The following is a 14,503-nucleotide window of genomic DNA, read 5'->3' as shown; positions in this document are numbered from 1 at the left end:
CTTGACAATTCTATTCTTATTTCCTACATATTTTTTCTTTAATGACTGCTCGGGATCTAGTAGGATGGTAAAGAAGTGATTTCTGATGTATTAAATACTAGCACGTGTACTAACTGCATGGTGTTAGTTAAATGCTTATCCAGTACATAGACTGACTGATGGTATTTAAAATGTGTCTGAAAAGGTTGTGAAATGTCTAGCCAATAAATGACACTTAAAAATATTTGAGGAAAAAGATGATTCATATAAAAAGCAACCTGTACCAATCTCAAAATAGGGGAAATGGCCATTTTTTTTCATTGTCTGCATTCTTCTAGGAATTTATTCAACTAGATTTGAAGGGCAAAGTAGGTGGAATCAAATACTTTTACTATTCAGGCTCACCAATGGTAAAATACATTTAGAGTATCCAAGAGGTCAAAGAAGCTGGAATGGAGTCTGAATTAGTTCTCCTGTGTTCTGTTGCAATGTGATATGACAAAGCAAAAACAGACCAAGGGAGAAAGAAAAATAGCTTCTTCTCATTGTGATTATATGTGCTGCACATGTAAGAAGAACCAACACTGTCATTTTATGGCTCAAAATGTAGTTAAATTTTAGGATAAGTCTCTAAGAAACTACTGGATTAAGCAAAATTATCTGCAGGTATAATCTTAGGTTATCTTCTTTCACTCCAAATCAGTATTTACCATATCCAGGACATTCCTAAAAGTTCAAAAATTATTAAAATTTAATGGATACAATAATTAATACAGAAATGCAGAAATGTTCTCTTGAGCAGACTCAAAACCACAAGGCATTTTGATCTCCAAAATCTACAAATTACATTCACTACCAATTTTTTTTTTCAACTTGGTGATACAAATTTAAAAAAAAAATGTTCACAACTTCCTGGGTTTTGTTGCTTTCATTTATTCCAAATGGGATCCACCATGGACTCAGGTTAATAGGTCTTAACATTGACATGATTTGGCTTGGGATCACATGGAAAAATTATTATTATAACAGAAAATATGTTATGCCCAATTTAAAAAAAAACACGGGAATTTGAAACAGATATGAAATATGAAAAATACATTACTTTTATTGTTATAAGCCACAGGGATCTGTTAATATAAACCATTAAAATACTTCCCTGTGATGTCATCAGTTACCACATATTTGCACTCTAAACAGATTATTGTAATTTCTGTAAATATATCGCATACATTTTTAGAACTCTTTGGGGGCTTGATCCAGAGCCAACAAAAACCGACAGGCAGACAGTGAGCAGTTTCAATAGGCCTTGGGTAATCGGAAGACTGAATTTCTAAAGTTAATGAATGAGAACATCAGTGTTCAGAAGGCAGAGAGATACCACACGGACTTCTCTAAAAATAGGAAAGATTTGTGCTGCCTGAAAACTACATGTCTGAAAATACAATTCACATAGCAAGGCAACATACTTCTTGTAGCAACTGTTGTGCAATTGTCATGGTTGCTGTATGTCAATCAGTTATACTTTTGTGCATAGTCATCTCCCTAACCATATTATTTTGATTGATTCCAACTGCCTAAGTGGCATGCAGACTAAATAAGTGCACCAAACCTTTAATAAGTAACAGATTTGTATAAAACATTCCCTGCAAGCTAAGCCTGTGTGTCCCAGAATGTAGCCTTTATAAGAAATCTTATTCCACAATGTAATTATTTTAAAATTGGAAAATTGTTATATGTTTTTTGCCAGTCACTGTCTTGACTGAGAAGTATGGGCTTGATCTTGCCAAACATTTCTCTTAGGTGAAAAGTTTATAACTATAGTGGCCTCACTGACATGAATTCTATATTCTGACAGACATATACTATCCCTCCTGTTGACTAGTTTTATTTCCAGTTCCCAAAATCACTTGTGGCAATCTTTCAATTTCAACTTTAATTATTCTTTTTCATAGCAAATTTGTTTTGCTGTATATGTTCCTCCTTATAGTTTGCCCCAAGCCCCTAGAAATACTAGGAGCTACTCACAAAGCGTTTTATCCTGGCTAAAGATTAATCTTATTTTTGCATGTATTCCCTTCTGGAACTGAACAGTTTTGCAGAAAAGCTGAATCTGTAAAATCAAAAGAAATGCTTTCATTGCCTTTGGTTATACTGTGTATCTAGTTGGTCTTCTTACAATAAATCAGCAGTGCAACAGGTGGAGTCTGCATAGTTGCTCAAGAGAAGAGGGATACAGTAAGCTGTTTTCCCATCAATAGAAAGAAGATCAGATAAATGGCATTTCAGAAGTGCCTACCTTACACAGCTACTTCAGGATGAGATGAATCTCACCTTCAAAGTCTAAATCAGAGATCTTCTCAATATCTCATTTTCTCAAATGAAACCCATTTACCATGTTACTGTGATCTACAGATAATTCAGTATGAAATACAGTGGAACTACACTACTCCTGACTCAGAAAAGCACTACCCTCTATCCAAGAAAAGCTACGACAGACAACGAACCCTTACCTTCTAAAAAACTTCTAAGACATGGACTGGAAGAAAATAAAGGAGTACGATGCATTTAAACAACAGATATGAAAGCTTGGTAGACTGGTTTGCTCATGTTTACTGCACACGTAAAACTGTTTATTTTTTCTAATATGTTTGCTGAAACTTTAACGACAATTTCCATAGCTATTCCTGGCTTTTCCTTTTTAGCAGTTCAATTGTATGCACTTCTTCACCGTGTAACAGTAATATTGTTTATCTCTTGAACTGCAAATGATTGGGAAGTTATTGCTGGTCTCCCTCTACTAGGAACTGATATTCAGAGGGTCAGCTGTGTTCAAATAGTCATGGAAAGGCATGACAGTTTCATCAGAGAATCTATCATCTGCCTGTAAAGCCTGGATTTGGGTTGAGGAGTTACAATGTCAGATCTGGCAAATATGGGCAAGCCAATGTCTGACTGAAAGAATCAACCATCACCACAATCATTCTGAGATAACACTGTGAAGGTGTTGTTGAGGGAATTAGTCAGGGAAAGAAATCTCACTGTACTTTACACAGTTCAAACTGATGAGAATTAAACACTTTTGATGATCTGGTTGTCTGAAATAAGATGCAGAAGACACATGTTATTTTTCTTTTCATTTTTTGTTAAATAGATGGATGGTCATGGATACACTGTTCGGTAATGCACACATGCAGTATTAGCGTAGCTCAGATACAGTGAGTATAGTGAACATTGTATACACAACAGTGTGCCCAAATTGCAGAGGAAACAAACTTTGGTCAAGTGAACATAACGTAAAAACTGTGGTAGTTCTCACTGACATTCAGTACCATCTATTTACTTGTGAATGCATTAATGACAAAAATTGTCTCTGGACATGTACATGCACTCTGTATCCTGATCAATGAAAAACCATAAGCAGGTATCAGAATGAGACCAGAAAGAAAATGTGAAAGCCTATTTCTCATTCCGAAGTTTTAAGAGAGACTTTTAAAATGAAAGAGAAACAGGAATTCATATCTTTTAAATCCCACTATGTGGTGCACTTTTAAACAGTGTGGGTGTTGAAGAACAGAACAGCAATCATCTGATGAACAGCTGCAATCTATGCTAACAACCTTACTGAAACCCATATTAAATTGAAATACTGGAGACCTTTTTTAAACACGTAAAAAAATCCCCCTGTGATTTTTTTGATAGCTGCTTTATCTAGCAACTAGATCTGTGCATATGATTCAATATTTATCAGTGATCATAACTGGTGAATTTGTAGTTCAGTAATACATAGGAACAATCTCTATCTGGTATTAATGCAGTACCTATAATGTCTCTGATTTAAACTCTTCTTACAGCATCTAATAATGTTTTGAAAGGGTGCATTTGCTTAAGAGTGGCTTCTTTTCCCTTTCTTTTCCTTTTAGAATTTGGTTTTTTTAAAGTATATAAGTCAGTAAGAATGAATATCATTGGAAATACTGGATCCCCAGGTTTGTAGTAAAAATTATGCAACAAGAATGGAGGGTTTCTTGCTCTGTAGGGCTTAGTTTTAACTTACTAATACAAAAATGCATTGCTCTTCTGAGAACACAGAAGTAATGTCTTTTTGACATCACTATGTAGTTTTATAAGGTAATTTGTCAACTAACTTTTATCTCAAGCTTACAAAACTACTTATCAAAATCTTAAAATTTTCCCTTTCTTCCTATAGACATCTAAATATCTAATATAAAGATCATAGTTTAAAGAGGGAAAGTACGTGAAATACACGGCCATTTTCCTTTACCATCCCAGGAAAAAACAGGAGTTGTGTCTAAGCCGTCATAAAAATCTCCTCATTCTTCTGCAGAGTCTCCCATCCTCTCCAAAGGGTAAAAAAGCATATTTTTTTTCCCTGTAATCAGTGGACTTTGGTGGGAAGGGAAGGAGGATTTGGGGGTAGCAGAGATGCATTCACCAAGCAGACTGTAGTCTCAAAGAAAGATGCTGCTCTGGGACGTGTGGCCAAATTGAACATGCAGTAGCTGAGTGTGAGCAGGAATCTGGGACTTGGTATTAATCATTTTACCCACTTCAGTATCATACATATTCTAGTGTTTTAACTGATTTCCACAGCAAGGTCTTGTGTCATGAGGTTATAAGAGTAGCTTACAAGTTTTAGGGCAACAAAATGTTCCCTTGTTAAAATGGTCTTTTGATTACCTATGTAAAATGGAAGGTTGTTGATAACGGCAAACAAACTAGCTTTCGAGCAATGCACTAGACTTCGAGAATTCTTGTATGACATTAAGTTTCATGTAGGAGCTGTTCAGCATACTCGGAAATGATACCATTTTAAAGCTACCCATCATATAAGAAAATCAAGAACAATGTATATTTACAGGCTCTGAACACAGGAACTTCTCTTCCTAACCTTGCTAAGGGCCAGCATGCCAGAGTTGTCAACCCTGCTACTCTTGTCTTGTCCAGACTTGCAGTACAACAGCTGGCAAATCCCAACCATTCACTGCCTCTGTATCACACACCAACAGCTCACCACACACTGGACAGCCACCAGACTTACCAGGTGAATTTGATTTCTACTACAAAATTATGAAGAAAGAATCCCATAGTATTGATACAGCCACAATATCACAACAGTAAGGTACAACACTACCATTTAGATATAAAAGGAAGTATTCACAACCACTTCATAGGGATTTGGCAAAAATAATTCCCAAGAAACTCACACAGAATTTATAAGACAAAGTCGTTTGTGAATCAAAATGCCTGTCAGAGATATTGAGGAGTCATGCATGTTTCCTTTTCCGTTTACAACTCGCCTATCGACAACTTCAATTCTTAACTACAGATCCCTCTCCGTCTATGCAGTTTACCTGTCTGTTAAGATAACAACCACTTTCTATAAATAAATGCTGGTAAGGTTGATTTTCACTGCATGTATACCTGTTTACTTCTGAAAAGCATTTTTTGATATGCTGCATATGTTAATACATCCCTTAAAAAAATTTGCCAGTCACATCTGCAGTTTAAATGTTTCTTTCTAGAAGACAAATCTAGGCCAAGCAAGACAAAGAATCTGCTGATACACACATGTCACTTGAAGAATTCTCCTGACAAAGTTCCCACACCCAATTTAATTACTTCCCTACTGTAAAAACACTTTCCATCTGCATTTATTGTAATAGTTTCAAATCCAAAACTAACAGACTATAAAGCTAGCTAAATAAATGAATTATATTGGCCTTAGGTCCCAAGCCAGGAGCTATTCTGTAAGGCTGTGTGTCTCCAGCATTCATTTTTATGCTGATGTTTCATTTTATGTGCAGTGTTTTCACTTAAGCCGTGTTTAGAGAAGAATTACCTTGCTCTGGGCTCCAAAGTGTGAGTGCCACACAGAGCCCTCTAGTGCTGCTCCAGCCTGAGCTCTGTCAGAGATTCCCCTCCAAGACCAAAGTCACATTGTGACCAAAAATCCCACTTCAGGCGTATACACAGCACTGCACATGCTCAGGCTAGGAACATTAATTTCAACTTTATCTGATATATCCTCAAACTGAGGCTGCAGAACAAAAAAATGAAAAGCGTTTGTTTGTAAATGCACCTTAAAAATGAAACTACCAGATTTAGCCTGGTAATATGGGTTCACTTGTGCATTTGGGAGGAAAAAAAAGCATCCTATTCCTCAGACTTAGTATGAAGAATTTAATTACAGCTCATAAGAATTTCCTGATGTGCAGAGATAATGACAGTCCACAGGTTTGTTTCAATATCACACTCTGATGAAATTACATCACACTATGGACTTCATAATTCTTAAAAGCTTGGGATATAACAGTCTCATTTGGACAAGCACGACACTTAAAACTATGCACATATATGAATGTTATGCTAAGTTGGGATTCTCCATGGCATTGAAATACGCAGAAAGAGCATGGTCTTTATAATAAATTTTAATCCAAAGCAGCAGCACAGCAGATACATTTTTCATTTAGAAGTTACAAGCACAGAAGGGTAAACCACACCTCCACTGAAGTCCAGGGCAAAACTGGTACTGACTTAACTGAAAGTGTATTTGGACATTGAACTGTGTATTCCCTTATATACATTCAGTTCTTACCAAATCAAATTAAAAAATAACTGACATGAGCTAATCAAAGAAATTCAGATAGTGCACAGTACAGCTTAAGTCACAGATACAATAACGGCCTTGGAAATTGCAGGTGACCCCCAGAGGATCCTGCTGCAACAGGAGCATAGTTAAGACATAGCTAAGGACGGGTTTGATGGGCAAACCTTGAATTATTTGACTTTTCTGAGTTCTAACCACAACGTTAGTGAAATATTGGGTTTATTTTGTGGCTGTCCCCTCCTAATTAAAGCTGCTGAGTTTTCGTGAAATTAAAATAGGTCTTCTAAACAGACACAAGACAAAGACAAAAAGCAGCGCAAACCACCAAAAATTGAGAAAACTACCCTTTGTAGCCCAACAGCTTACTAATCAACATGCATGCTTAATAGCACATCTAAAACAATTACCACTTTGCCTGCTCAAAATTATCCATACACATACATACATGTGCAAAATATAGAAGTTAAATCCATTTCCTTTTTCCACGTGAAACTAGGAAAAACTGTGCTTGAAAAGACTGTGGTTTTTAACGAATGTATGGCTTCTTCCCAGCTTATGAATACAGCATGTTTTTCAGATGTGAAAACAAAGAAGTTTTGGTAAGGGTGAATTTTCCCAAATAAAGACATAATTTTCCACACCGGAAATAAACTATATTTCAATAAACTTCAAGACTCAGGTATGCCAAAAAGGGATAAATTAAGAAACTGAGATTTGATTGCACAGATTTCTCTACACTATTTAATAGTTTGTGCTTTTTTAGTTGAAGAGCACAATTCTGTGTTATGACATCATCTAAACTCAATTACCTGGATGCTAGGCTGCATCTTTGATGGGAAAAAAAACTCTCCAGAGTGAATAGCATTAAAACCAACCCAACCATTCGTTCTTTGCAAAATGTGACTGGTGTTCTGAAGCTACATATCCGCAGCACAGCTCTGCCTCATGCTCTGCCACAGTGCTGCAGTCAGCTGGCATTTGCCCTCCGGTACCATACCTGGGATTCTGCGTCTCTGAACCATCTGACTCTGTACACGGTTTCTTTACCTGCAAAAGCAAAGGAGTGCCAGTTACTCTCAAGTGAAACACAACTTCCTTGCTCACAGTTCACACACTTACAGTATGTAAAGTGGATCCTGCTCTGCTCACCATGATCTCTATAAAATACTTCCCGCACTTTACAGCAGCAGTATGCAGTACTAAACAGTGTGTTTCATTATTATCCCATGAACAGCTGCCAACTGCACTTCCCCAGGCTCCATTAGTATGTAAAATGTTCAGCTAAAATAGCTTGGGAGTAGTCTTAACTAGGAACAAAGAAACCAAAGAAACCAAAGAACCAGGTTCCCCACTTGGAAACGAGAAAGCCATACTGTTCTCAGCTTGGCCAAGAAACGTTTTTCCAGTTGATATTGCTTCTGTTTCCTGCTAAAGCTCACAATAATAAACACCAGGTTCTAGGGCAAAGTGCGCTGTTAGTTAAATATGAATAAATTCATATGGTAATTTTCATTTTGTGAATCTGCTAACTGTATGTTAACTATATTTTCCTATTGCATCAATGAACACTTACACCATTTTCACTCATATTTGCAAGATGTAGGTACATAAAAAGTATTTCAATTTCCAATTTGATCTCTACAATACATTGCTGTAGGCTAATTGAAGGTGATCAAATCCATTGCTGTCAAATAAAAATAGAAAACTGTACTCTTGTAGACTAGATATCTCTTTGGGATCTTCGTGATTTCCAGTAAAATTTAATTGTACCTTCTGGTAATCTAAAGCACTTGTATTTTCAGCAGAGAAAAACCCACTTTGTTAATGCAGAATCCAGGGCTGTGTGGGAGGTTTCAAAGCTCCATTTTTAAAGTCATCTAGAAACATCACAGTCACTAGGACTCAAATGATGTGACTGACACAATACAAAAACCATTCGCATTACAACCAGCATGTTCAATGACAATTTTCAGGAATGCCTTGAATCAAGAGACTCTTCCATACTTTTCTGTTACTTTACAGGAAAAAAAACCTGTGACTGTGAGTCACTTCTATTGAAGTTATTGATAAATGACACTCACCAAACTCAAACAGTAAAAAGGATTACACTAATGCTTAATATTTTCCCTAAATACCTCAGCTGAATGCCATTCAAATCACTCATAGATGTCTAAGTACAAGCATTATTCTACAGGTGGCCATTTCTCTTATTCATTTGCGTTGTAGATACTGATACATAAGTTCGCATACATGGTTATTCACAAAAATCAGATTTCTGTAGCAATAGTGAAAATTTCCCATGATAACAACTTAAATCTGTGATTATTATTGTAACAGTGTCATCCAAAGCACTAAAAAAGTAGGAAACACAAAGGAACTTCTAATTACATTTTGCATGATTTTTACTACAAACTTTTTTCAACCTATCCAGTTACTCACTTTCAGCCCTTCTAATTTTCCTCCTCTTAGATTGTTTCTTTACTGTTTCTACTCTGCAATTCCATGGACTTATTAGTTACAGTGTGCTACAGAGAGATGAGATCATGCAGCAGGTCAGCATGAGACACAGTGAAGGTTCACACAAACCCAAACCTCACAGACACTATTTCATAAACACTTAGGTGCAAATATCATTGCTATAGTTTTATGTTCACTACATTATTATTAAAGTAGAGTAAGATGTGAAATATAATAAAATACTTCAGATACAACTACATGATCTAGTACCACAAAAAATGTCTTCAGTGTGTGTTATATAGAAACAAGAGAAATATTTATTCAGATTACTGTACTGAGTGTCAACATCACAGCGAAGTGTTAAAAAATACATTCAAAATCATTTAAACACACTGACATTACAACAGCCCTTCCTTGAGAGGAAATGTGTACTTTCAGAAGCAGTTTATCTCAATCGAGCTACAGAGGATTTGGCCAGAAAAATAATATTTTCATTTCACATATAAAATATAATTTAAAATAATTGAAAACATAATGTATTTAGAACTATAAAATATAAAATACAATAACATAATAAAAATTAATTAAAATATAAATATTTCTCATAGAGATATAGTACAAACCCTAGAAGAGCTCCTTTTTCCATGTCCCTTTAACATCTACTCACTTCCAGGATATTTTTGCTATCTCCTTGCTGTTAAATTTACTGGCATTTATAGATTCCTTTTCCAATTTCTTTGCTGTTCTGTGGTTGCCACCAGACATGCTGTCTGTCACATTTGCACTGGGACACAGATCTCACTGCCCAGGTCAGGAAAGTTCAACCACTGACTTTAAGCAGTTGCTGGAGAGTCTGACAGTCACCCAGCGCATCCCACCACCCTAATTTTGCAAAATGATGGTATGTCCTGTGGTGGGCAACTACCACAGAAGCCCAAAGATAGTTCAACCAAACACTAACATTATCCGAGCACTTTTAACATACATGATATAATAAGACCTCGGGTTTATCTGTGCAGGGATGTGAGGTGCTTCTTCTCAGTTAAGCAGTAACTGGGTACTCACAGACGAGTTGTCCTCCTCCTCCTCACTCTACTACTGCATTTTGCTTTGACCAAAATTACAAAGCAATTGAAATGTCTGAAAGATTATGCTTTATCTGTGTGGTAAACATTAAAAAAAACAAACACCACCACCACCCTCAAACAAAACAAAATCAACCAACCAAAAACAAACAAACAAACAAGCCCTGATAAATTTTGGTACAGCTTCAAAGGGAGTAGCAGAAAAGCCACTGACCAATTATATCAAAAAGACTTACCTCCTGTGAGATGCAACAAACTTGGGTGGGACAGGAAGTCAGTACTTTTTATTTACGAATATTGCAATGAAAATACAATACTTTAAAAAATAAGAATATTTCAGGTTTTCAGCATGACACACAGATGAAGCAGTTCATCTATTATCATTATCTAAGAAATGTGCAGCAGAAGTACAGAGTATAGACGTGCCTTTTCCTCTGAGACTAAATGTAAACTTCACTGTGTATCTTTAGGGTCCCTCTTTGAGAGAAAAAATTTAATAAATAAAAATGTTATTTCTTAAAGGAGGAACAGCCATGTGATTTTCTTTCAAGTGGTCATACGGAATGCACACCATTTCTTTTTAAGGCTACTCAAGTAGCAAAACACATTTTCTTATTCATAAAATTATGCTACCTTTGAAGGTGAACAGAAAATCACTGTGAAAAATTTTGATCAAAGACTAAATGTTGTTTCCTTTGTATTCAGTTGTACTCTTTTACCTCTTAATCTGCTTGCTGACTGTTTTCAAAATAATTAACTTTCACTAGCACCACATTTATTATTTACCTTCTCGTGTTAAATGAGAAAAAGAACCTTTTTCTTTACTCCTGCTCTGTTTTCCTTTCCCCCCCTCTCTGTTTACACAGGTTTTCTCACCATTTTAGTTATATGCACGTTAAGAATCATTCACAAGAGTAAGATACCAGTTTCAGTTTGAATTTGTCAAACTGCACTGAACTCTCCCACTCTGGCTGCCTGCTACAAAATGTTTGGAAAGTTTCAGCTAAAAATCCGTACATACAAATATTTTTGAAAATATGTCATGCCATTATGCTGCTGAATGGCTTTAGCACCTGAAAGTTGGAGGCAAAATCCCAAAACTGAAAGGGGGTGGGAGAGAGTAAGGTGTACAGATACCCAGGAACCATAATTTTTGTGAAATGGTGTCCGAATTTATTTCAGTTTTTAAGACTCTAAAAGCCCTGTTGTCACACTGTTAGTGGACTCCTGTTGCAGTCTGGCTATTGAATTTCTGAAGACCTTATCTGCATTGAACACTCTCCCGTCTCAAAGATGCTGGTACTGCATGAGCCTTAGGATTACTTCTCCTGAGTGCCAGGAGAACCCAATGCTATCAGGAAATTTGACATTACCAAAACTGTATCTCTTTGCTTTGTCAGTTCCATCTTCCACTGTTCAAGTACTCAGGCAATACCCTGAAAGAGAAAAACTTTGTAGACTCAAATACAGGGAGGAAGAGAGGAAACAACAGGGAGAGGGAATAGAAATCAGGAGAAGAAAGAAGAACGGGCTCTTCACAGGGGCAAAACTAGAGGAGAGAAGAAGGTAGGCGAAAAATGTGGCAAATGTAGGGGTGGGGTGTGGACAGTGGAAGAGTACTGGGGCTGGCTGGGATGGGACAGCACTGCACAGTTTGATCTCCTCTCTAGATTTGGGACTAACACCACAAAAACAAGCCTGACCACTCACCTGTGAAAATCATTAGAAAAATCATTAGTTACCAGTCTGCCCAAAGCAATGGACTAGTTCTACTCCAGCTGCACTGAAGACCTAATTAACAATCCAAGCTGGGAAACTATACTTTGAACTTAGAAGATGGTGTATAAATGCTATGTTTATCCAGAAAAATGAAGGTCTCATTTGACTCAAACCGGGGAAAAAATAGTCAACATTTTATACAGTTTCTGCCTTCATCTTTGCCTTGGTTCATCAGATTTCATATATGAACACTGTTAAAACCATTTGATACTATGAGGGCACTGTGAAAAAGAGATGCATTTATTCATTAATCATAGAAGCACTTCAATAAAGGTATATGACAAATATTTACATGAGGAATGATTTGACATTAAGTATGGACTTTGGATGCTTCATGTTTAACAAAGAGAGACTGAAGAACATGAAAAATCTAACTACACATTCACTGCAAAAAGAAGACATCCTCTGGAAAGCCTAGTATGTCAGTAATAAGATCTACACCATAATGCATATGAAGCTGGATTTCCACAGGCCATATTAATTCTGGCATTTCCTAGCTTCTGATGTTTTTCTTTGCAACATTAACATCTTTTAACATGATTTTATTGGACCTCATTACACTAGATGTTAAACCATGAAGCAATTCTGCTCTATGAGGTGTTCTTACACTCCCTCTCTTTCACACACACACTCACACACACAGAGGTGGTATTAAACCCATAATGCAACACGTTACTTATAGTCACCGTGTGAAGGTGGGCCAGAAAGTATGTAAAGCAGTAAGACCAGTCTGGGCTCAATGCCAAGGGAACATGTGGCCGGGGGCAGGGAAACAACTTGATAAGTTGGTTAAAACAACCAAGGGACTGCAAGAAGAAGACTATATCACCTTTTAAGGAAGAAAAGAGCGAGGCTTGGCATGGGAGGAGTGAGGGAGTGGTTATGTAAATCAAAAGGTCTTAAAAGGGCTCATCCCTCCCACTTGGGATGTGCTCAGACCTGTTACAAGTCCAGTGCACTCAGGGCACTGTTAATAAAGTTCTTTGTTTCACTTTATTTGACCGTCTCCAAAATTTTCATTAGAGATATTTCTCACAAAAGGTGTCATCTCCCCATCTCCCCTACCTCTTTCCAGACTAATACAATAACAACTCTGGTCTGCAACACTAGGTGGTGTTGCAGACACCACATAGTACCACTATGTGGTACATCTAAACTTGCAATGAAAAATCCAGAAGGGATACATCTAGTAATAAATACCTACAGTTCAGGCATCTAAATTGATCTAGGCTTGTGACTCCAGGCTTCCTTTATATCTAACTGAAAGATACAGTTGTATTTCACCTGACCTAGAATTATGCCAAGATTAATTATGACTAATGGTTTCTACTCTCCTCCTATGCTAAAGAGGGCAGGCAGTGGGGAAACACTGAGAAAATGGAATGGTGCTGCCAAAGAGTGAGGGACATAGCCTGCGTGTCTCATGACATCTTCCATTAAATCCTTTTTGTCGGCAACACTGATTATAACAATGGAGAGAGACGGCTCCCGTGAAAATGTCATGGTTTAAAGCCTCAGCTCCTTTTAACCAGTCACTGATTCTAATAATTTTAAGATGGAGCTATGACCTACAAAGCATATACTAATCTGTTAAATGCTTCCACTTTTTGAGATTACACTCTTCATCACACTCAGAACGTTTTGGATTTTCTGTATAAACTGCTGCCGAGAATAGTGTGGATGAACCAGAAACCTGCCTACAGATAGACCAAGAAACTTCAAAGGGGCGCTGAGTTTCCCTTAGATCTTATTTCACCAGTCTGGAATGATGAGCACTTGCTGGTGTGCACAGTGCATACACATTAAAGTTAATTGGAATTTAATCAATCCAGATAAGTGCCTTTTTCATACTTTCAGTGGGCCTATAATGATTTTTGGGCACACTGCACAGTCTTATCACTGACACAAGCCTTTGTGCAACATAAATCAGAAAGCTTTATCCAATATAAAACTATGCTTCTATTGAGATGTTTTAGAGAATGAAGGCATCATTAAGGTATATTTATGACATGAATTCATAAAATCTGAGACAACTTTAACTCCTCAATTTTCTCATTCATATGCTATCTTTGGGGACTAAACATTCCTTTCTTGGTAATTTCTTGCTAGTGGAAGGGTTTCCTACGTGTTTGTTTTTGCAACATGACTAATGGGTTCACACAGTTCAGAGCTCTAAGCTTCTTTAAAGTCTTTTATACCTGCAAACATTTTAAAAACACATTTTAAATTGCCTTTGGCACAAGTGCACTAAAAACATCAGAGGGTGTAACGGTCAAGTCATAATTTAAGCAATTGGAACCTGTAAAGTACTAACTTCTACATTTTGAAAAGCATTTATGCATGCACTGTGGGAAAAACTGGCATTCTTTTTTTCTTTTTGTTTGTGTACTATGAAAGAAGGAAATATGCCTTCCCTTAACTGATGGGTCAGTCAGGGCAAATGCCACACCACAATGACATTTTTGTTTCAGTCTGGATTACCTAATAGCTCAGAGTTCATAGAACACTTTTTCCCTGCTCAGCTAGGAGAATGGGCCATCAGCCTGGCTCCCTTTGAAGAAAAGAAGAAGGGGAG

General features: G+C 36.9%; 1 protein-coding gene across 3 annotated transcripts in view; it reads right to left on the bottom strand.

Annotated features, from left to right (window-relative positions):
* EYA4 (EYA transcriptional coactivator and phosphatase 4) overlaps positions 1–14,503 on the bottom strand; it is a 150,750-nt gene that overhangs the window by 65,895 nt on the left and 70,352 nt on the right. For all 3 annotated transcript variants that reach the window (XM_017829707.1, XM_017829706.1, XM_017829708.1), the window contains exon 3: positions 7,605–7,654. In XM_017829707.1, coding sequence (XP_017685196.1) covers positions 7,605–7,654 — 50 coding nt within the window. The remainder of the gene's footprint in view (positions 1–7,604; positions 7,655–14,503) is intronic.

The sequence above is a fragment of the Lepidothrix coronata genome, unplaced genomic scaffold (genome assembly GCF_001604755.1).
Source record: "Lepidothrix coronata isolate B3197 unplaced genomic scaffold, Lepidothrix_coronata-1.0 Scaffold167, whole genome shotgun sequence".
NCBI lineage: Eukaryota > Metazoa > Chordata > Aves > Passeriformes > Pipridae > Lepidothrix > Lepidothrix coronata.
The sequence above is the reverse complement of the archived record's forward strand: the minus strand, read 5'-3'. Positions and strand labels throughout refer to the sequence as shown.